Raw genomic sequence first — 22,960 nt, forward strand, 5'->3', positions numbered from 1 at the left:
GATGGGAGACCCCACACGAGCATCTTCAAAGGGTCTTGCAGCCAAGAAACGGGCCGGCAGTCAGCAGGCAGGCAGTGTCGTCACTGCCCCTTCAAAGGTGAGGAACCAAGGCTCGGAGAGCTAAGGACACAGCCCTGGGGGGGTGAGGGGGCCAGTGTCTGCACTCACGCTGCTCTGCTCTGTGCCCCACGGCCCCGGGGGTCCCTGTGCGGCACGAGGGAGTCAAACTCAGTCAGGCTCCAGCAGGGGAGTCGAGATGGGGCACATCCCGGCTCCCGCTCGCAGCACCCCCATTCCCGCTGTGCCTGGCTCTGCCCAGATGGCCCACTCCAGGGGAAGCGCCCGGCAGCACGGCCCAGGCCGTGTCACGGAGCCACCCCTGTCCCCCAAGCCAGGGTGGTCGGTCAGCCCCCCGGTGAGGCAGGGCATCCGGTGCTGCCACTCCCCCGGGGCCGCCCCCCGAGTCCCAGGGCCCCACGACCAAGCCACACAAACGCTTGGGTGGCCGTCAGAAGGGAGACCTCAGGGCTGCCCAGGGCTGCCAGGTCAGCAAGCGGCTCTGTGACTTGATCATCGGTGGGAACACGAGGACCCTGGAAGCCTGCCCAGGCGGACACACCCGCTGTTCTTGGAAACAGCATGACTGCACCACGGACAGGCAGGGGGGCTGCGGACAAGGGCAAAGTGGCCATTGTTGGCCGCAGGCTCAAGAAATAGAAGGTAATTGTGGTCAATGGGAGGGGGCTGGTGACAGCCCGCCACGTGGCCAGGAACCTCTCCCGGCAGGGGACAAAAGGGCCGCCACCACGGGCTCTGGACACCTGTCCGAGGTGCCGCCGGCCATCCCTCAGCCCCCCTGACTCGCCATGAACCTCCTGCTGCTGGCTGTGGGGCTGACCCTGCTCGGCTGCCCCCAGGCCCTGCACTGGGGGCCCCAGGACCCCAACTTCAACGAGACTCTGGTAGCCAGCCGCGGGCATCGGGCGTGGGATGGAGAGGCGGCTGGGGGCAGCGGCCGCAGGCACAGGGCCAGCCGGCACCAGCGCCCCCCCCTCTGCTCCCCAGGTCAGCGGCGAATGGTTCTTGGCAGGACTGGCCTCCAACCAACCCAGACTCCTGAAGGAGGACGAGGACGCACGGCTGCTCATCCACCGCGTCCAGGTGACCCCCAGGGCCCTGCAGCTCCACCTGCGCAGGAAGTAAGTCTGGGGCAGGTGCGGGCGGGGCGGAGCCCAGGTGAGTTGCACGACCCTGTCCCCCGCCCCCCTCACAGCCTGCTTCCCGGGCTCAGAGGTGATGTGGGACGGGGCGAGGGGCTCGCTGCCTGGAGACGGACACGAGAGTCCAAGGTCCAGGGTGGCCGGGCTCCCCCCAGTCCCAGCGAGGGGCTGCACGGAGAAGGCCGAGCCCTGCCTTCCAGACCCCAGGTTCCCAGGCGACCTGTCACCCCCTCCCAGGGTAAATGGTGCATGTGTCCCGATTACGATGACGGCAAATAAAACGAAAAGGAAATTTCAGTACCTGCTGGAGAGTAAGTATAGACTTGCCATCCTCCAGCCCCACCGCTGGAGGTGGAGTGTGGCCCCTTCCGCCCGGCCCCACTCCACCTCCAGTTCGGGGCCGAGTGTGGCCAGGAGCCCAGCTGCCAGGACGCCCACCTCGAGACGGCGTCCCCAGGCCGGGCGCGGCACCCCCCTGGCACCGGCAGCAGTGGCGGGCACGCGTGGGCGGAGGCGTCCGGGAAGGGCCCGAGGCCCACACCCGGTCCTGCCCAGCCGGGGCCCGGCTGGTCCTCAGGAGCAAGTCATCAGGCCCTGTGACGGGACCAGAGGGGTCCCAGGGTCTGGTTCTTGCCCCGCCTCCCACCCTGACCCCCGGGGTCACAGATGCCGCCCAGAACAGGGTCTTCCTGGGAAAAGCGGACCCCAAGAGCTACATCATCCTCTGCAACCACCGCGAGGAACGTGAGAAGGAGGTGGTGGCAGTGAGCCTCCTCAGTAAGTGCCCAGAAACCCCCGCCTGCCCGTGCCCACACGTGGACCACCCGCCACCCCGCAAGGGCAGAGCAAGCCCCTCCCCCCGCCCCCTCCGGGGACACCCAGTGCCCTGCAGGTCCCAGTCCCCAGGGAGGACACTGGGCCACAGCCAGCAAGACACAGGTCGGACCCCGGCCACCTCGAGGCCGTTTGGAGGTGATGTGACACCCTCAGACGTTCCTGGGGCCCCAGCCCTTTATCCCAACGTGGAGTAAACAAAGGACAGGGGACAGCGATGACCAGGACCCAGAGAAGAGGCCTGCCCCCACCCGAACGCTGGTCCTGTCCCCATAGCCACGCCCACACCCCGAGAGGGCAGCCTCCCAGCCCCCAGAACCCCACCGCCCGCTATCCCAAATGACCAGCAAGAGAGATGGCCCCTGTCACTCTGCCCCCAGGCCGGACACCTGAGGCAAGCCCGGACGCCCTGCTCATGTTTACCGACTACTGCAGAAACCACAGGATCCACACGACCAACATCATCGTGACCAGAACTGGTGGGTGCCCACCCCTGCCCCAGCCTCGGGGGGCGGAGGGCACAGCCCGGACCTCCACTCAGCTCGCCACAGATCGCTGCCTCTGCGCCTGACAACAGGGAGGCTGCGGGCCCAGGTGGGTGACCTCTGACCCTGCGGACACTGCAGCAGGGGGGGCCTGGGGGTGGGGGTCGGCAGCAGGTGCTGCTCAGCACACGCGGGGCCTTGGCGTCTCGGAGACTCAGGATGCAGTGCCGGGGGGCGTGGGAGGGACCCAAGGTGGGGACGCCCATCGGGCTGACCCAGGCTGACACGGGCAGGGCCAGCGGGGGGCAGAGGGGCCTGTGGACACACTCGGGGTGGGCCTGTAGGTGGAGGGCTGTAGGGGGCAGACCTTGGGGGTCCAGGGCCCGGCACGCGGCTGCCTGTGACAAAAGCCCCTCCCCATCACCTCCTCTGTCCCTCAACAGACGCCCCCAGGCCGTGACCCGGGGGAGGGCCCGGGGCAGTGGGGAGCCAGCTGCCCTGGCTCTCAAAACAGTGCCCCGCCCCTCCCGCAGATCTGCCCCGGCCATCCCACACCCCTGAGCCTGCCGCACCCCCTCTTGTTCACAGGGGTGTCTGCCAGGCACCGAAGGACCAGAAGATCTCGGTTAACCCAAGGAGCCCTTCAGCTGCCCCACCCGCTAGGAGCAGCCTCCGCCCTCCTGGAGGCCTGTCCTGCTGTGTCCAATAAACGATTGCCCCGGACCCAGTGTGCTCTGGGGGGCCTCAGCCCGAACACAAGCCTGGCCGGTGCCAGCATGGTGACCGGGAGCTGCCCACTGACACCCCATCCCAGGCCAAGGCTGCTGGGGACGGGGGATGGGGACCCTCCTGGCGACACCAAGCTGGCCTTGGACTCACGTCCACGAGGTTTGGAGAAGCTGCTAGGGGTTCACCGGGACGCCGTTCAGAGCGCAAAGCTGGGAGATGGTGCAGGGAGGGGGCGAGGCCAGGCCCCACGGCCACCCTGGTCCCCTCAGGCTCGGGGCTGCGGGCAGTGGCAGCCCCAGGGCTCACCCCAGTGGTGCAGTGGGGTGAGACCCCGGCAGTGGGGTCTCCGGGCAGAGAGCACAGCTCCGGTGGGTTGGCCGGCAGAGCGTCTGCAGCTTAGGGGCCCCTTCAGACCACACCCTGGTCTCCCCTAAATGACAGTGGCTGAGGCCCTGGGGGCGGACACGGTGGCTGGGAAGGTAGCAGAGGATGTGTCTTACCCTCCTCGAGCCGCCAGAGCCTGGTGGGTACCCCCTGAGGCCCGCTCCAATTCACAGTGCCCAGCCAGGGCTCCCACCTGGGGCCAGGGCCCAGGAGGCCCACCTGAGTCCCCCATCAGCCAGGGCCCCCTCCACTGGACCCCAGCCTCAGGGAAGCTCCCTGCCCCACAGCCGGTGAGCCCCTTTGCTCCCCCAAGGGCTGTACCTCTGGCCACTGCCGCCCCAGGCCAGGGGGCTCTCTCCGGTGGCCAAGAGTCCCCCGAGGCCATGTCTTGGGCCAGGCTCGGCCGTGTAGCACCAAGGCTTGCATCGTCCCAGGACGAGGGGGAGCTGGCTGCAGGGTCCCTCAGTCAGAGGAAGGGACCGCCCACCTCCACAGCTGGGACCAGGCCACACCCCAGCACCCAGGCAGCGCTGCCCCCGCCCTCTCTGCCTGCCCTCGCCCTGGGCTCCCCCAGGCGCCCCGCCCCCTCCACCCGAAGCCCATGTCCCGACCCACGTCCGCTCCCCTTGCCTCCTGCACGCCCTCAGCCTCGGGCAGCACCCACCCCCGGTCCACCCCACGGATGCCCTGGGTCCCAGTGGTCCGGGTCATGGTCTGCGGGTCTCCTCGCTCACTCCCACTTCCCCTCAGCACAAGCCACTCTCACCCCTGAGCCGCCGGCCCCCGCCCCCCTACTCTGGGAAAGGCCTAGCACCTCTTGCCTCCAGCCCCGATTCCACCCCCAGCACACTGGGGTGTGGGGGGCCTTTAGGATAAGGGAGGAGGGACCCCATCCCATCACCAGAGCTAAGCCGGCTCCGAAGGTGGTTTCAGAAATCCTGGATCCCAGACACAACTGCAGTGGCGGGGGGTTCTTGCTGAGCCCCGGGGTGTCCCGTCTACTCCCCACCCCCCGTCTCCTGCGAAGCAGCAGAAATTACAGGAGTGGCTGAAGCACACCACTCGGCAGCTTCTCATCCAACCCCTGGGGGCACGGCCCACCCGCTTCACGGATGGCCGGGCAGGGGGCTCAGGAGCACCCGCCTTCCCGCCCGGCCCAGCGCTGGAGGGGAGCCCCTCCTTCACTCCGCTGCCAGCGCCTACCACGGCCAGGCCCCCAGCACCCTGGGGCACACATCACAGGCGGGGGTATCAGCCGGCCAACCCCCAGCCCCTGGCACAGCTGAGCCCGCCCACCAGGCTTGGGAAAGTCAAGTGCATTTGGAAAGAGCCCAAGGGGCCATTTGAGCGAAGCCAGGCCTGCCGGGATCCCAAGGGGCTCACCCCGCCATGTACGCACAAAACACACACGGGCGCACACACACACACACACACACACACACACACACACACACACGCACACGCTCAGACGGGCCAGGCCAAAGGCATCTGGGGCAGAGGTCACAGCCCTGCTTTGGGCATCCCAAATATAAAAGGACATGCTGGTGGCAGGGGTGGGGGACAGCCTTCTAAGCCTGGTCTTTGTCCTTTGAGGCTCCGTGATACTCTGATGGGGACGGTGGGGTGAGTGCTGGGCCCTGACACCACGGAGGAAGAAGCACCCCTCCGGCACCCCCTCCGAGGACAGAGCTCCCACACCCTCCCCCTCAGGCCCTGAAACCGCACCAGAGACGTGCCTGGGGGCACTGTTAGCCCTGGAATCCCTCCCCCATTTGTAAAGCAAGAGCCGCTAAGGCGCCCGTGGGTTTAAAGGAGAGAAGAAGACTGGGGAATGGGAAGCCGTGTCCTCCAAAGGACCCTGGGGAGTCAGACTGCGGCTGTGATGTTGCTGGACTCGTCCCCCGGAGCCGCCCTCCACGAGGGGCGGGGACGCTGCAGACCCCAACACTCCTCCCAAGTGCCCTTCTGCGCTGCTTAGAACCCCTTCCACCACCCCACCCCGGGCACCGGGTTCAGGAGCCGCCTGCCCCAGCAGAGGCCGTGTGCCCGGTAGGTATCCTGACCCCTGGCCCCTCACAGACGGAGGAGCTGCGTTCTGAATAAGCTGCCCCCCGCCCCGATTTACAAGCCCCCGTGCAGCACAGGCGCTGCACCCCTGGGGTTACCGGGGGGCAGCCTGGACAGGGGCTTCCCAGCCGCCTGGCATCTGGGCTGCGTGGACCCACCTGGCCGGCTTGGCTGCACGTGACCGCAGGAAGCGCCAGGACAGGACGGCGGCCCAGCTCGGCCCCGCAAAAAGCCCAAGGGCGTTCTCCAGGGTCCAACGCTCCTCCTCCTTGCTGAAGGGTCTGCGTCTTGGTGGCCACTGTGCCATCACCTGGCCTCCGACGTCCATCCCAAACCCAGGAACAGGGCACTTTCGGGACAGTCCCCGAGCAGGCCCAGAGCAAGCTGGGGGGCAAAGGCTCATTGAGGAACGATACCCTGGGAGGACCCACCCAGAGAAACCCCAGCACCGGGAAACAAACCCACCACTGGCTGCCCCAGGCAGCTTCGCGGCCACTGAGGTCAGCCTGGGACGAGCCCTGAAGCTTCTGAGCGAGGCGTCCCCTCCACCTGCCACCCCGCACTTCACCAACAGCTTTCCTTTTTGGGTTAGGATCCCAAGCGTTCCAAATGAATTTGAGTGCATCCAACCTCCACGCTTACGAGGATAAAATGCAGTTTCTAAGGGGCGTAATGGGATTGTTTTCTGCGCCGAGAAGGCAGCACACAGCACCCATCCGTTCAGCGAAACCTCCTGGCCTGACTCTCCAGAAGGCAAACGCAGGAACCGGGAACGTCAGCTCGACCCCATCAGCAGGGACGGGGGAAATTCACATTATCCAGAAGCTTCTCTCCCACCGTCCCTCAGAAGCAGAGACAGCCATGTCCCTGGGGCTCGGGGAGGACCCAGAACCCACGCTCCTTAGAACCGGCACCACCAAGGGCAGCCCCTGCAGGAAGGGCTGGCCTGGCCCTGGACAAACCAGACACCAACTCTGGCCTCGCTGGGTGCTCCCTCCGCTGGCACCCAGGCCCCATCCAATGGCAGGGGCTTTGGAGTGCACTGGAGCGCAGGCCCCCCTTGCCATGGCTCTGCACATGCCACCCTCTCCAGCCCCATAAGCAGCAGGTGGGGCGCTGACCCGCTGGCCCACGAGTGGACACTGTGGGCGCCAGGGCCTCCCTGGGCAGCTGCCTCTGCAGGGTCAGCAGCTCCGAGGGCACCAGCTGCCTGCGTCGAGGGGCTGGGGGCCACCTGCAAGTCCCAGAGGGGCAGAGACTGCCGGACAGGGCGGGCGAGGGAAGGGGACCACCTCCACCTGCACCCCTTCCGACCACCAGCCCCGAAGCTCATTTCTGCCGAGACCCCTTCGGAGGAGAATCAGGATTCACATCCCCGGGACCTCCCTGGACCCCACGCCTCCATCCTGTGGCTCAGCTTCCCTCGCCCTGTCCCCCAGCACTTGGCCAGAACAGTGTCCCCTTCTCCTCTGGAAGAGTCAAAAAGATTCCAGAAGATTCTGGAAGAAGGAGGAGGGACTCATGGTGGGCCCTGGAAGGCGACCAGGTACAGCACCCACAGGTGACACTGGCTCCTGGCCACGGCGTGAGCTGCAGCTCTGAGACCCCTGCACAGGAGGGCCAGACCAAGGCCCCCCCCCCTCCCCGGCGTCAGGTACGACCCTGAAGAAAATGATGAAGCCAGGTGGGCCTGGGCATGGCTGCCCTGGGGGACCTTGTCATGCCATGGGCACCCTGCTGTGCCCAGGTGGCAGGCTGTGGCACCCGCTGGGGGATGACGAGGTGTTCTGGGTTTCAAGAGACCAAAGGCGGGGCTGGAGGAAGACTGAGCCTGTTTCTGGCTCTTTCAGGCCTGTAGAGTCCAGCTTCCAGGGCAGGTGGGGCCTGTCCTTTGCCCAGGTGTCCCCGTGTGCGGGGGAGCACACACGGGGGGGGCACAGTGAGGCCAGGCTGGTTGGGTGACAGTCTCAGGAGGGCTGAGACCTGAAGTAAGGGCACCATTTCTCTCACTCAGTGGGCACCTGGGTGGCAGACGGACAGGATGGGCCTGGCCTCGCCAAGAGGTGGTCACAGCCTGGCGGTAGGCAAGGCCCTGGGACCGTGCCCTCCAGACCCCTGAGGATGAGCAGTGGCCGGCCCCTCCCAGGTGGGCAGGGAGGCCCTTGGCTGTGCCAGGCTCCAGGTCAGGACCCGTGACCAGAGGCCGTGTGAGGCTCCTGGGCAGCACTGAGCACCTTGGCCACGGCACCGATGGGTAGTGACCCAAGGTGGCCTCGAAGTTCAAGGAGCAAGACGGGCAGCAGGGAGGGCAGGAGGCGGCAGGGTAAGCGGAAGAGAAAGGCAGGGCTCAGGGGCGGGTGGACGGCGGTGCTGGACAGAGCAGCTGGTCACCTCCCAGCTCAGCCGGGTGACAGTCACCAAGGCGCAGCCACAGACACTGCCCAGCAACAATGTCCGGGGCTGAGGGGTTCGTGGACCTGGGAGAGGGTGCAGCCTGAGGGTGTCTGGGGTCCTGCCGAGCCCCACGTCCCCCTCTGTGCAAGCAGCACCCACTGTCCTACTTCCGGGAGCCCCTGGGGGTGGGGGGAGGAGAGCAGGTCACCTCGCGAGCTGGGGGTGTTATGCTGAAACCCCCTCACGCCCCAAAACAAGCCTGTAGTCACCACCGTGCTGACTTTCTAGATCCACCCCTGAACACCCAACTGCAGCCAACAGGAATAATCTGGTTCGAAAAGGGCCAGAGCAGGGGAGGGGTGGAAAGCGAGCTGTTCCCGGGACGCCCAGCTCCTCTTCACTCCAGCAGCCGCGACAGCCCAGCCGCCACCAGGCCCGGGCGGCAGCCCTTTCTTCTCCCCGCCTCGGAGGGGGTCCACTTTCCCTGCAGTCCCCCAGGCAGCGAGGGAGGTCTGGCCCCAGACGGCCGCCCGTCCCGTGTGGGCGTCCGGAGCGGGGCCGTCTGACGCAGCTTCGTGTGCGTGGTCCCAGGGCCCGCGGGACCGGACCCAGGACCCTGGCACAGGCACAGGGTTGAAGGCTGCTCTCCTCCCGTGACGGGGCAGGCGCTGCTCATCCGCCCCTGCTCCGGCCCCGCCAGCCTGCCTGGGCCGCTGGACCCTTCTCAACACCAGCTCCGAGCACCCCCCCGCTTCACGGGCTGGAGGCAGCGCGAGCCCTCCTGCCACCCGGGGGGCGTCCTGCCCCTCGCCTTCTAAAGGGCTAAGTGGGGAGTTTAAGAGTCAGGGTGGGTCCATCCACCCGCTGGGGGTCTCGGTCAGGCTTCTGAACAAGCTGAGTCCCAGCTCCCAGGCCTCCCTCCCAGGGTGCTGGGGTGAAGATGCCCACGGCTCCAGAAAGGGACAAGCAGGGATCAGGGTGGGCTGAGCCCCTGACCAGCTTGGGTCAGAGACTGGCACCGCCCTCGCTGTGGCTGAAAGGTGATGGGATTCAGGCAGGGTCACTCCTCACAGGAAGCCAGCGCCTCCCCGATCCCTGGGGACGGGAGCAGCCGCGGGTCCAGACGCAAAAGCCAAGCGACCTCTGCCCCACGCCCCCCAACGGGCCCTGCACGGGGAGCGCAAAGGCCACCACCTCGAAGGCAGAGGTGGTTCCTTTCCCAGGCGCCCCACCCTGGTCCGGAAAGAGGCCTCCCCAGTGGACCTCTGTGGGGCCCCTCAGACCAGCCTCACAGGCGCAGGGAGCTGGGTCCCATGCCTGCCTCTTGGGGAGCAGACCAAGGACACAATTCTCCGTCTGTGGACCCCTCTCCTCCCTAGCCCCAGGGCCGGGATATTTAGGGATCCCACAGGCCAGGAACAAATCCCCAGGCAGGGGGGCCTGCACTTTGAACAGAAGCGGTGCCATCTGCCCAGTGAATCGCGTTAATTACACGAAAGCTGCACAAGTTTTGCTTCCTCCAGAAAAACTGCTTTTCCTCTTTAATATTCAGCCTCTGCTCCTCACAGCCCCACCAGCCTCGCTGGAATTAGAGCACAGCTGCAGCCCAAACCCAAAATATAACGCCCAAGCGTGCGGCACGGGCTGCTGCAAAGGCCCCGTGCCCCGCGGCCTGGCACGACCCGGCCCTCAGTAAGCAAAAAAGTCGGGGAAGATGCTGTCTACCTCGTCCCGCAGGGCCGAGCTGGGGCAGCTCACGTCTGAGCTCCATGGCTCCAGGGGCCCGTCTGGGGGATCCTGGGAGCCGGGCTCATGGTCGCCCAGGAAGCTGGGCTCTGCCTTGTCCAGCGGGCTGCTCCTGGCGGGGACCCGAGAAGGGACACTACTGCCTCTGCCCTCCAGGGACCCTGGAAGCAGACGGGACACGTCAGCAGAGCAGGCAGGTACCCCAGGGCACGCAGAGTGGACACAGCATGCGGAAGGGCCCCCCCCCCCGCCCATCTGTCCCACCCAACCAGGAAGCCCTCTGCTCATCCTTGAGGTGGGAGCAGAGGACCCCTGACCAGGTGGGTGGGCCCACTCCCGCCGGCCCAGCTCGAGACCCAGGAGCGCCAGAACCAGGAAGGGGCTCCCCCACCCCGTGACGCCAGATCCTGCAGAGACGGGACTCATCGCACATCCAGACGCCTCTGTGGGGACAAGGTCTCGGGAGAAGGCTCTGAAACTGACGCACAGCCGTACACAAGCAACCCCGTGTTGCCGTGCACTCATGCTCACAGGTAACTCCCCCCCAACACGCACACACACCACTTGTCATTCCCACCGGTGGTCCCCAAAACCACCAGCAGAGAAGGAAACGGGAGCTCAGAGACAGACGCTGGGACCTCAGTGTCACACAGCAAGCTGGACCCCGTCCCATCTCCCCAACAGTCCCAGCTGCCCGCCCAGCCCGCAGGAGGACCAACCCAAACCCCAAAGCCCGTCCCGGGTTAGGGGAGAAGGTGGCCCAGGCCGAGCGTCCCCCACTCACCCAGCCACCAGTCGGGACTCGCAGTCAACAGAAAGGACGACCCGTCTTCGGCGTCACATCCCGACACAGACCTGGATCCAACAAGCACACCCTCACCCTGAGTCACCCCACGTGGACCCCACGCCTTGCACCTCGAGAGAAGAGCGTGGGCCCTGAAAGGCAGCTTTGGGTTCAGAGACAGACGGGGTGCTCCCCGCCCCGGCCGGACCCTGAGCCCACCCTCCTGCCTGCCCGGAGCCAGCCCAGGCCGCTGTTGCTTCCTCTCCAGTCCCCGCAGCTCCCGGCCCACGCCCCAGCTGGTAGAGCTCGCAAAACACAAACTCACTTACTGTCAACCAAAACAGACGACCGTTAAGGAGACAACAGCGTTTCCAGAAACACGTTAGAAAGCCCCATGGCAGCGTCTGGCTGCTCCAGGACTGGGCCAGCAGCCTGGGCCATCCAGGCAGACACCGAGGACGTGGGGAGCAGAAACTTCCCAGGCAGTGGGGTCCAGGCAGAGCTCGGGCAGGGCTGGGAGGAGGCGTGTAGCGGGTCATGCACACACCACTGGGACACCCACCTGGCATCCAGCGTTATGGCCTTGTCAGTCCCTTGAGCTGGGGACCCAGCCTGGCCCAAGCAGCTCTGAGACTCTTCGCTCACCAGCGGCGAGGGTGGCTGCCGCGAGCGGGGAGACCACAGCGGGGGCGGCCTCAGCGCCTTGGAGGGACTCAGGCCTGGAGACCGGGGGACCAGGCTGGGCGGCTCTGTGAGGGAGGCGAGGCGTGGGTCAGCCTTCCCCACCTGGAGAGCAGCCCTCCCCTGAAGACCTGAGTCCCTGCCCACTCTGTCCTGCATCGGGAACACGTGAGTTTCAGGAGCAAAAAGCCAGCAAGTAATCAGGAGAAGATAGATGCCCGGAGGTGAGGCACCTGACACCTGGGGCCAGGGAGGCTTCCTGGTGGAGATGCCAACTCGGCCTCAGCTCAACCATGGGGAACTCAGACCTGGAGACCCTCGTGCTACTACCTCTCCCTCCATCTCCATGATTCCTGACCAAGGACTCCACCCTCAGACCACCGTGCTGTATGATCCCTGCACCCTCACACCCTGAGCTTGAGTCCCGACCTTCTTTGGGGCGCCCAGCTCTGCTGCCGGCCCTGGCGACAGCAAGACCCCTCCCCGCCTTGATGGGCACACCAGGGGAGGGGGAAGGCACAGTCTCGCCTCCCGTGGCACTCGGGGACCGGCAGCCACGGTCCAAGCAGTGACCAACAGCCGTGGCAGGCATCCAGCATGAGAGGAGTGTAGTCGTCATGCTGCCTTGTGGGCCTCGTCGGGGGCGGCACGACGGGAGGACAAGGACCCGCTCACGCTCACCAGGCAGGGCCGGCAGCCCACCCAGCACTGCGGCCGCCCCCACCGGGGCCTTACCGTCGTCCACACCCGCAGCGGCACAGCTCGGGGAGGCCCACTGCCTGAACCATGCAAAGACAGAAGGAGAGACCTGTGAACGGTCTGTACACACCATGCCCGGGAGTCCCCTGGCCCCCCAGGGACACTAACATGGTCACGCTGGACGTTCCCACGCCGGGGTCCGGGGCACCTGCTGGGGTCTGACTCGCCAGGGCCAGCTGCAACACGTCCTTCTGCCGCGTGTGCCACGTCTCCTTCGAAGAAGCAAGAATCAAAAAGGGAAATAAACACAAAAAACGCAACAGAGACCATCAACCGGAAAACCCACCAAAAAAAGCAGGCTGTGGTCCATCACTGACCACCCTGCCTAGGGTCCCAGAGGTCCTCCCTGAGTGCAGACCGTGTCCTCAAGACTGGGGGGTGGGGCAGGGAGGGAGGCTGAAGGCCATGTCCACCCGGGGACCTCACAGCAATGGGCCTGTTACCCATACCGGCCTTGGCACCATGGGCTAGAGTACAAGGAACGTAAATGGAGGCCACAGCTTGTCCCCGGGGCTCCCGGAGGAGGTGCGGTGCACAAATGGAGGCGTGTCTGCCAGAAATGCAGCAGCCCTGGCAGTGCAGGGCGGAGGGCAGAGGGAAGCCAGGCAGCCGGGTGGTCAGAGCTGCCCGGGGGGTCGGGGGGGATGCCCATGGCTCCTCCCCAGAGGGCTGACCGGGCTGCTGCAGGACAACTCACAGCCTGCTTCTCCCAGCCAGGCACCAGGGCGCTGGCGAGCTGGAGGAACTGCACCGACATCTCCAGGACCGAGGCCATGTCCTCCAGCCGGCCGTCGAACTGGGGCAGCAGGGCCCGCAGGCGCTCACAGCTCAAGGAGATCCGCTTCCTGCCTCCAGGGAAGTGACCACCGACCATGGGGCAGTCTGGCCTTGACCGGGAAAAAGCACTGCAGCCACCAGAACCCCCTGAGCCCTTCAGGGATCGTGTCAGGACACACACGGGCCCAGGGCCCTGGACCCCAAGCTGCAGGCTATCCAGGTGTTTGCCGCGGGCTACAGCCAAGCCTGCACCGTCACTGCCTGGGGGTGTCGGCTGCACATGCACAACCTCGAGATGCCCAGGACTTCAGGTCAAAGAAAGGGCTGCAACGGTGGCCCCTGGGACCCCCACCCCCAAGAGCATATGTTATATTCACCTCGGGGATGTGTTAAGCGTTCCCTTACCAGGCAGACGGCACGAGCCTGTCCCAGCCACCTGAAACCAGCTCGCTGGCACAAACCTGACCTCCTCTGACCCCCTCCCCCACTGCGCGGCCCCCCACCTGCGCTCCCTCTCGCTGAGCACGTTCCGCGGGAGGCAGGAGACTGGACCCTTCGCCACCGCAGGGGCCTTGGCCTGGCCTGAACCCTGGCCGAGATCCTCGCAGCATAACTGGGTAGCAAACAGGAAAGGGCCGCTGCCGAGAAAAGACAAGAGCGCCGGGCTCCGGGATCCCAGAAAACGCCCCCGGAGCCCCGAGGCGGTGATGGACATCTTGGGAGGCGGGTGTAGGACAAGGCCTGGGTCGCCCAGGAACACGGCCCTGGGCCCTACCTCTTGGCACCCCTCCCTCTTTCCTCGCAAGGGCCGGGGGTCGGGGTTCTGCCCCAGGTGGGCCATGCTGGGTGGGGACGGGGACTCGGTGCATATGAATTGGATAGAAGCGCCAAGTCTGGACACTCCGAGCACCCCCGGGCAGGGGCGTTCCAGCTGACCCCCTCCGGCGCCCCCCCCAATTCTCACCTGCACCCCTCGGAGCCGGACACTCCGGGAAGCCCAGCGTCTGACGCAGGACGCCTGGACGCCATGGGCACGCCGCTCGAGCCGGGGGAGAGAGCAACAACACGCCCGGGCCCCCACGTGCACCCCGCCCCGCGCATGCCGTCCTGCAGCCCCTCCCCCTCACGTGCACTCTGCCCACCCCCACGTGCTTCCCTCCCAGGCAGCACCTGGCCCGCCCCCCGTGCGCGCCCCGCCTCCCGCACATGCGCTCTGCCCCGCCTTTTACCCACGTGCAGTGAAGCTCCTCTCGCCAAGGAGTTGCCAGAAAGCAGCCGCGCCTGGGGTAGGTGCTCAAAGTAGGTGGTCCTCTTCCACCCCTTCCGGGTGGTCGGCCCAGCTCCCGCTCAGTGGGGTCTCCCCTCACCTACCCACTGCGGGCGCCCCCAGGTGCCAGCCCCGAGCTGGGCGCTACCCTCAAGGGTCTCACGACTGGGGGGCCAAGTAGACGACGAATCTGTGGAGGGAGGGGCAGGAGGGTGTCCTCAGGGCGAGGTGGTTTTCAGGACCGAGCTGGGCAGCGTCCCAAGCAGGAAACAACACGAGCCCAGGCAGTTCCCTGGGCTGGCACGTGAGCGAGGTGGGCAGGTAGGATCCCCTCTGTGGCAGGAGGAATTGGTCTTACCTGAGAGCAGAGGGGCCGGGGAGCTACAGGTGTGGGAGGAGAAGGTTTCAGGATTAGTGTGGCCCGCGGGGGACATTGAGGCCCAGGTAGGGGAGCTAAGATGGGAGCGGGGAGGCCGGTCAGCCAAGATCTACGGGACTCCGGCTGGTTAAGGATGGGCAGAGGGGCCCCACCTGCCTCTGAAGGCCTGCAGATCCAAGGTTCACTTGTGCCCGTCCCCCAAATGGCATCCTCTTCCAGGGTATGCTCTGCCTAAGCCAGTGCCACTGCCCACTCAGGAGCCAGGAGGCATGCAGATGCTTCCCAGCCCTGTCTCCGATCCCACGCACCCTCTCTGTGCCTTCCCTAGCACCCGGGCTTGCCTGAAGGCTGGCTGGCCTTCCTGCCTCTCCCAGCCCTGCCCTCTGCCTGCCCCCTGCCTGCCCCAGGCCCGGACCTTCATTCTCAGGGCTGAGCCTTCGCTCCTCCTCTTCCTCCCCGCCGCCCCCCTCCAGCTGCAGACTCACTCCGCGAAGCCCCCGTCTCCAGCAGGTTCTGGGCAGGGGGCTCCCAAAAAACCTCACTCTGCCCGCTTTTAGTGCTCAGTGTGAGTGGTTCCAGGTCTGCGCTCACCTCGTCGGATCTCCAGGGGCCGTCCCAGTGCTGGACATGAAGCCCACCGGGGCTTTGTTGGAGGAGTGACGGAAGGAAGGGAGGGAGGAAGGGGAAAGCGGAGACTGGTCTTTTTTCAGGGAGGTGGACCTTTAAGGGGAGGGGAGGGTACTAAAGCTCTATTTCAGTCGGGAGGACTTAAGAGCAGTGCTGTGGGCTGCCGTGGGCGGGCGTGGGGGGCAGTTGCTGGGGGAGTTCACGGGGAGGCGAGGCAAGAGGGAGCTGGGGCAGGTGTCACTGCGGTGGTCGAAGTGCGCCCCAGGTGCTGGGCCTGGGACGGAGCCAGGTGACAGAGCAGAGCCCCTGCCCCCGGGGAAGCAGGAAACCTGTCTCCAGCCGAGGAGGGGCTCAGGGCTGCGGGTGGGCGTCATGGGGTGGGGCTTTGGGCGGCGGGAGCACCCAGAGATAGGCGAAGTGCAGCCGTGGGAGGTCCTGCCATTTGAGGGCTTGGGCCCACGTCTCCACTGTGCTCAGCCCCGAGTCCTGAAGGCGGCATGGGGGAGGGGCCGGCCAGCCCAGGCTGGGGCCGCAGGTCAGATGCTGGGGGACTGGCGGGGGCAGTGATATGGGGCACATGGAGTCAGGCCCTGCAGGAGAGGCGGCAGGACCCTAGGAGGCCGGGCCTGGGATAAAGGGAGGGCTGGGCAGGGGACAGAAGTCGCGTCGCGAAGCGATCGAGGGTGACGCTGTGAGGATTGGTGGGCCTGAGGTCAGGTTGGGGAGCAGGGAGGCCAGGGCCCGTGTGCCAGGCCAGCACTCCCGACAGAAGGGGGCGCTGCGGGGCCCCTGCTGCCCAGTCCTGCTCAGCCCACAGCCTGGCTTCTGTGTTGAGTCCAAGAAAGGCTGGGGATGGCCGGTTCTGCCAGCACGTACGGCCCGGCATTTATGGGAGGTGTGAGAAGCCCGGCTCCTTGCCCTGGGAGGGTCCCCAGTGCCCAAGAGAGGGCAGTGCCAGAGCAGACCCCGCAGAGCATGTTGGCCCGGGTGTCCAGGGGCACAGTGGGGAGCTTTGGCGGAGCGATCCCATCTGCCGGCTGCCTTGCTGGGGCAGGTGGGCTGGAAGCCGGGGTCTGGGGCTCTCTCACCTTCCTGCTCCTGGTTGGGGAGGGACGGACACGCCGTTGTTCTGGGCTTGGCTCCTCCGTGGTAGAGAGGGGCCAAGTTTTGGTTTCCCTGAAGCTCTCAGGAATGTTACTGGGCTTGCCAGAGTTTCCCGTCACTGACAGCATGCCAGTCATCTCGTTGACCAGCCAGAGGGCACCTCCAAGGGGCCCGCAAGATGGACACACCCTGGCAGGAGTCCTGGGGGAGGGCAGAGACCTGCTGGGGGCCAGGGGTGGGTGGCACTCTTGCAGCAGCACCCTTCTCTCAGGAGGAAGTAGGCAAAGTCCCCAAGATGTAAGACTGCTGCTGAGCCTGGGGACAAGCTGCACTCCTTCTGGGGACTTGGGGGCAAGCCATGCCTTTGCCAAGTTCCCCCCCCCGCCCCCCCCCACACACAAAGTATCTGTGATCAGCTTGCTGTTTTCTGGAAGTAAACAGGGATGGGACTTGAGACTCGCTGCAGATGTCAGGACCACGAAGTACATGCCACGCACCCTCCAAATCGGCTGGCCCAGCTCTGCCCTGACAGCCCCCGCACTGACCACCCCGCGGTGGGTGGCTGGGTTGGTGCCCCAGGCCTTGAGATGAGCTTCGCGGGTGATGCTGGCTCAGCTCCGCCCCCCCCCGCCCCCCCCCCGCCTGACGCCGCAGTCCCTCGCCCTTCTTTGGGAGACGCCTCCCTTCCCTCTCTGTCTATTCCTCTGTGTTTCCGCCACGCTTATGGTTCACTGAGGGTCAGGCCAGCACTGGGGACAGAATAGAGGCTTCTGCCTGCGGGGGCGGGGGGCAGCTGAGCCAGGGTGGCAGTGTGAGCGTGTGGGGCCCTCCAGCGGATCCCCCTGCTTCCTGGATGCCTTCCTTTGGGTCGTGGGGTTGCAGCAGGCTGCGGGCCCTCCTCTGCCTGTTTGCCAGGTGCTCCGTGTGGGGCTGGGGCGAGAGCGGAGCAGGGCGGCCGCGCGCGGCAGAGGTGCCGGCGGCGGCAGGTGGCAGCGTGCAGTCACTCCCGCCTCCAGGGGTCCGACCGCCCTTCCCTCTCCGGGCCCAGCGGCCTCCCAGGTGTGCCGCGAGGACGGACAGACGGGGTCTGGGTGCAGGTCTCTGCAGGAGTGACAGGTGCCGTGGGGGGATGGGGGCGGGGCAGGTGCTGATCGGCCGCCCATCCCAGCGGCTCAGAGCGAGGGCAGGATCGAGCAGCGCAGGCGCCATCGCCGATGCTCGCGCTTTAAACAGGAAGCGCCCAGAGGCCCCCAGCCCTCTCGGAGCCCCTCCCACCATGCACCCCTGCCCCCGGGGGCGCTCTTAGGATTTTCTAGCCTTTAAAGAGCCTCTGTCCTGTTTCCCGGGATTACGGGGGCGCCGAGCGTCGCGATGGAGGCGGGTCCCCGGGGTGGGATGCGGGCGGACCCCCACCCCGTCCCCAGCCTGGTTCCCGACGCGGCCGGCAGGGGGCGCGCCCGCACAGGCGCCGGAACCGACCCTGGAACAGGCTCTTTTTTCCCACCCCCACCGTAGCCAGAGAAAAGTGTTTCAGGGCAAAGAGGGGGAAGAAGTCGCCAATCGCTCCCTGACTCGTTTGTTCCTCGGCTCCAAGTCGCAGCCGCCGCCAGCCCAATGCCGCTCCCGGACGGGGCGCGCAGCCCGGGGGGTGTTTACAGGGGGGCGCGCGGCGGGGGCCACACCAACCGGACCTTCGTGTTCGACGACGGCCGATGCGCAGCCAGGTACGGTCTGCAGTGCTCTCCCCCACGTGGAGGGACCCCGGACGGGGCTCATGCCACCCCAGGGCCCCTCATCCTCAAATCCCCACTTCCCAGGACTACCTGCCCCCAGGACCCCGGAGCGTGGGGAGCGTGGGGAACAGGGGTGCCCTTCAGAACCCGGTCGCAGTGAGGGGAGCACTTACTCAGATGACCAGCAGGTGGCCGGAGTGTGGCCATTCTTACATGCGGGGCTGTGAGCATCTCCCAGGCACCACGAGGCGCAGACCCTGCGGGCAGGAAGCTGGAGTGCCCTACGTGCCAGAGGGGCCAGGTGCTGTGCTGGCCTCCCAGCCCACTCTCTGGTCAAGCCTGGGGGAGGAGCCCGTGGGGGTGGCAGCGCTGTACCCAGCGAGGCACAGGGGCCAGGGTTCCTCAGGTAGAAGTGGGTTTTCAAGGGCAGCTTCTCCTAAGAAGACCCTTGTTTGGGGTGTGGGCTGCAGGTGGGCTGTCAGATGAAGGGCAGGAGTCCTGGGTTCTAGACGCTTGGTGATTTTCGGCTGGTCACTTGTCTTTCAGGGTCCCTGTTTATTCATCTGTGTGAGGAGAGAATTAACTGACAGGGGCTTTCAGGTGGCCTGGGAGCCGACCTTCCCTGTGCCGTGTCCCATGATGCCACGAAGCTCCTGCCTGTCCAGGTGACTGGCACAGAGGGCACCGTGCCGGTGGGCGTCCCAGGAAGGGCAGAGCGGTGACAATCCCGATGGGGGTTTGCCCCAGGGCCCTGTCCTCGGGGCCCTCTCCCCACCCCACCAGCCCCAGAGGACAGGCACACACATCTGCCCCTCACCCTGCGCCAGGAGCCAGACTCCAGGTCACCCACAGCCGCTGCCCTGTGTGACCCTCCCTGGCTGGGCAGAACCTTGGACTCTGGGTCCTGCTCGGTCAGCTGTTCTAAGGGCAGAGAAGGGGTGGATGCCGGGGTTCAAGGCCAGGTGCTACGGCTGTTTCCTTGAGGACTTGGCTTCCCAGCTTGTCAAGTGGGTGGCGGAGCGAATGGTCTTTAAGGGCCGTTTGTGGTGAGGGACCAGGATCAAGAGGGGACGCTTCCAGCCACACGTCAAGGGTCAGGGTGGTCCCTCTGCAGGGACAGCACCGGTCTGGCACCCGTGGGGTCCTGGGGGCACAGCTTGGGGTGAGAGGCAGGCACCCTGAGAGCAGGCTGTGCAGGTGGTGTCCTTGGGAAGTGGAGTTCACCCCGTAAGGTGGGCACAGCCTGGACCTCCCTCAGGCTGCCCTGAGGGATCAACCAGGTGGCATCTGTCAGGCACAGAATAAGTGACCAGAGAGGGGTCTTGTGACATGATCTGGCTGCCCCTCTGCCCATCTCCCTGCTCGGACAGGTGTCACCCATCTTTCTGGCGACCCATGTCCAGTTCCCCTGCCCCACTTGACTGCCTGCTGCAGGCGAGGTAGGGGCTTGGTCCCCCAGACTCCTCCGCGTCCGCCGGGACAGTGTTCCTCTCCCCCCGGTCGGAGCTGACCTCTGTCCCTGCAGTGATTCGCTGTCATGCTTCAGACACATCTGGAGTGGCTGCCGGGCCCAAGGGTATGTCAGGCCGGCTGGGTAGAGACCCCCCGACCGGGAAGGTCAGGCAGGGTAGAGATCCACCCCCCCCACCCCACCCAGAGCAGGGGAGACTGGCTGAGAGGGAAGCCTGGCTGGGGTGGGGGGGGGGCGGCGGAGGCCAAGGCTGGCAGCTCAGGGAGGTGGGCTTTAGCTCGGAGAGGGAAGACCCCTTGTAGGCGGGTGAGGATCCGGGTTGGGGGAGCTCGAGGGGCGGGTTCCTGCACCAGGCTTCCCAGCAGGGTCAGCCCTGGAAACCAGAGTCCTAGCTTTGCGCCTTCCCACTGGAGCCTCCTGGTCCCCCAACAGCCCTGCCTACCCAGGGCCAGCATGGGACCCTCTGGGCCCCAACGGTGGAAGGCGCAGATCCAGGGCTGGCATCCCGCCAGGGTGCATGTCTGGCTGGAGGTCACGGCCAGCCCTCCCGGCCCATATTAGGGAGCGGTGCCTGCAAGGCAGCAGGAAGTGGCCCAGGCTCCGTGGGAAGAGGTTCACAAGGCCCGAGGTACAGGCCAGTCCTGTCCGGCAGGAGGGACAGCTTCCTGGTCTGGAGGCTGGAGGGAACTTGGGGGTCTGCCTTCGGCCCGGGGTGGCTACGGCCACAGCTCGGGAGGACAGAGGTGAGTGAGCAGGGGATGGGGTGGGGGTACCTGCTCGGAGCTCGGCTTGTGTCCAGCGCGGGTCCGTGGGTATCGTCTGTGCGCTCATGCGGGTTCCGTCCACCGTTCACACGGGTGTCCCAGACTGTCCATGTGTCTGACCGACCCCGAGTTACCTGGCACGACCCTGCTTCGGCAGGGGTCGTGCTTTGTTAGAGGGTTTCGTGACTGAATCATGAACTCTCCCCTTAGGCGTCTCCTTCGGTCCCCGAGGATGTGGGGATTTGCAAGCTGCGCCCGGGTGTGTGGAGCCTCTGGGTGGAGCCCCGAGACGGGTGCTGGCCCAGGAGCAGCGCCTGATGACGCGGGCGATTTTAAAGGAGTCGTGGGAACTCTGGGGGCTGTGTGTGCGGATGGGCCACCCACGTTCACCAAAACCTCTTTCTCCTACCGTGCTTGGGGATGGGGAGGCCTGGCCCGTAGCCGAGGCCCGTGCTAGATGCTGGCAAGTTTAAACCATTTGCAGAGGACGAGGCAGGGTCAGTAGGCCAGCTCCGGGCTGGGGTTCCTGGAAAGGCCTTTCCCAAGAGGTCTGCTCTGCGGTTTAGACTTCCCACAGGGGGTGTGTTCAGGGGTCCCTTGTGCAGTCTCTCTGGCTGTGGCCAGCTTGTCCTGCATGGGGCAGTGAGCCCTGGAGACCACCCTGCAGTGCCAGCCTTGGGGGCCTGGGGTGCTGCCCTGCATGTTGACCATGACGTGACCAGAAACCCCCCTCCTGCCCATAGGACAGCCCCCCACCCCTGGGGTAGAACCCACGCGAGCCTTCAGCGAGCTTCACAGAGACCCTGGATGTCGGGCCAGAGGCCGCTGTTGGATACCTCTTGGCAGGTGTCTGATCTTGGGAAGAGCTCAGTCTTAAATCAGGGACAGAGGCCCTAGGTGCCAGGCGAGTGCGGAATTTCACCCCATCTGGCAGACATAGGGCCTCTAGGTTGTTGGGAGAGGTGAGCCTGGAGGTATTGGCAGATGTTACAGGACAAAGGACAGGGAAGCCAGCCAGGGAGTTGGATTCTCCAGGACATGAGGCTCTAAGGAGAGGGATCTGCCGGGTATGAGACGTGGGCAGGATGTCCCCACCTGGGCCTCAGCTTCCAGACAAGGCCCAGAGCGCCCCTGCAGGCCGTGCCAGCCCTCGGAGCCTGGCGGCTGAGCAGGGACACGGTGGTACCCCAGTCCCACGGCCGTGGGAGTGGGGCGCACAGGGCAGCCTTCCGCCTCAGCCCCCCGCAGCTCGGCCCAGGCCTCCCCCGGCACCTCCCAGTGGTCACCACGCATCCAGCCAGGGGACGGGCACCCGGGGGGTGAGTGCTGGGTCTGCGATCTGGACGTGGGCTCGCTGCCCGGCACTGAGGGCCCCAGGCACACTGCGTCCCCCGCTGGGGCGTGCAGCAGAGGGCTCTCCCCAGAGGTAGATCCAAGCCCAGGTGGGCGGCCGGGTAGGGTGGGAACTGCAATCCCCGTGGCTTCTGCCTCCCCTGTGTCCGGGGGGTGGGCCCACGGGGCGCCATCACCACCCCTGGCCATGCCCAAGGCCCCGTGTCCACACGGCTACCAGGCCCCTCCTCCCTGTCCTCTGGGCTGGCTTTGTGCCACGGGGTAGCTGCTATGAAGTGTCTGTTTCAGTAGCTCTCCAGCTTGAATTTGGCTCAACGACGTGTTCTGAGCTTTCCCTTTGGGATTTGATGCAGCTCGGAGACGGCGGTGAGCAGCGTCCACGGCGTTGACTCAAAGGCTCCTCCCCTAGGGAGAGGGTCGTCCTTCCCCAGAGATGCACAGCCACCAGCTCTAGGCAGCTTGAGCAGCTCTGGCTTTTTTATTATGGTGGGAAGGAAACACTTAGCTTTCCTGTCGCGGTCAGCAGGGAGATTCGGCGGCTTTCTGCTTGCCCGGGCACCCGGCCCAGCGCTCGACTGACTGCTCCCCGACCCTGGTGATGCCGTGACGTCTGCAGGACTCTCCTGCGGGGCACTGGGCAGGGATGTGTGCGCATGTGCGGGCAAACACACGTGTGTGCGCATGCGTGTGCATTGTGCATACATACATACACGCCTGTGTGCACGCAGGCGCACACAGGTCCATGCGTACCCACACATGTGCACACTCGTGCACACATCCCCCATCCCTCTCTCAGTCATAGGTCTCCAGTGTCCTTGGAAATTTTGAACCAAGTGTGAGCTATTGGAGAATGCATCTTAGGAGAGGGAGCATGTCTTTGAGCCAAAGGGGGTGTCCCTCAGTCCTCCTCCAGGTTGGCTTGAGCATTGCAAGCAATCTGGACTCCTTTATAAAGGAGCCTTGGGGGGAGAAGGGACATTTTCCCAGGATGTCATATGCCCTTCCTCCCCAGAGACCTGCCCGTGGCTGGGCCCAGGACAAGGGCTGGGGCTGCGGCTCCAGCCTGGTGATGCGTGGGGAGAGGCAGGTCGTCCCTGGCGCTTCTCACGTCTAGTAACTCAAGTCTTGCTCAATACGTCTCCTGGTGTAGCACCAAGGATGAGTCACAGCCCTTAGCCCACCATTTCCCCCCCCCAACACCGAACTGTCACCGTGCGGTGGGGACGTCCTGCACACCTGGTGTGAGCCAGGCAGCCAGAGAAAGCCCCGTCTCACTGGGGTCCTCTCCGAGCAGGTTGTGTTTAGTTTCTAACCTAAATGGGATCCTTTGGAAGGGCTGTTCTTTTGTGGAGACGTGTCCACTCGGGTCACTGGGACCTGCATGTTCACAGCACAGCATGTC

At 65.8% G+C, this 22,960-nt stretch overlaps 3 protein-coding genes across 10 annotated transcripts in view; 2 read left to right on the forward strand and 1 right to left on the reverse strand.

Annotated features, from left to right (window-relative positions):
* Positions 1–734: 734 nt before the first annotated feature.
* On the forward strand, positions 735–2,640 carry LOC309633216 (uterocalin-like). 2 transcript variants are annotated; one of them, XM_082401713.1, is made up of 5 exons: positions 735–962; positions 1,066–1,199; positions 1,458–1,531; positions 1,887–1,997; positions 2,435–2,640. In XM_082401713.1, exons 1-5 carry the CDS (start codon positions 867–869, stop codon positions 2,623–2,625), a joined length of 606 nt encoding a protein of 201 aa, XP_082257839.1. In that variant the 5' UTR covers positions 735–866; the 3' UTR covers positions 2,626–2,640. The 2 variants fall into 2 exon arrangements, with proteins under 2 accessions (XP_082257839.1, XP_082257840.1); XM_082401714.1 differs by lacking the exon at positions 1,887–1,997.
* A 6,991-nt stretch (positions 2,641–9,631) lies between these two features.
* Positions 9,632–15,454, reverse strand: SOHLH1 (spermatogenesis and oogenesis specific basic helix-loop-helix 1). Of its 7 annotated transcripts, XM_082401807.1 has the most exons (11): positions 15,098–15,453; positions 14,486–14,508; positions 14,232–14,317; positions 14,094–14,141; positions 13,364–13,473; positions 12,781–12,988; positions 12,192–12,295; positions 12,060–12,103; positions 11,206–11,392; positions 10,644–10,714; positions 9,632–10,020 (listed from the first exon to the last, which is right to left on the reverse strand). In XM_082401807.1, the coding sequence occupies exons 1-11, from the start codon at positions 15,133–15,135 to the stop codon at positions 9,803–9,805; spliced, it is 1,137 nt and encodes a 378-aa protein (XP_082257933.1). In that variant the 5' UTR covers positions 15,136–15,453; the 3' UTR covers positions 9,632–9,802. The 7 variants fall into 7 exon arrangements, with proteins under 7 accessions (XP_082257933.1, XP_082257932.1, XP_082257935.1 ...); XM_082401806.1 differs by having other exon boundaries at positions 14,486–15,454; XM_082401809.1 differs by having other exon boundaries at positions 12,781–12,928; positions 14,486–15,452.
* Positions 15,455–17,836: 2,382 nt separating this feature from the next.
* The window catches only part of KCNT1 (potassium sodium-activated channel subfamily T member 1), a 69,530-nt gene continuing 64,406 nt past the window's right edge, over positions 17,837–22,960 (forward strand). The window contains exon 1 of the mRNA XM_082401815.1: positions 17,837–17,961. Coding sequence (XP_082257941.1) covers positions 17,852–17,961 — 110 coding nt within the window. The 5' untranslated portion in view covers positions 17,837–17,851. The remainder of the gene's footprint in view (positions 17,962–22,960) is intronic.

This window comes from Balaenoptera borealis (assembly GCF_965194805.1).
Source record: "Balaenoptera borealis genome assembly, chromosome: 8".
NCBI lineage: Eukaryota > Metazoa > Chordata > Mammalia > Artiodactyla > Balaenopteridae > Balaenoptera > Balaenoptera borealis.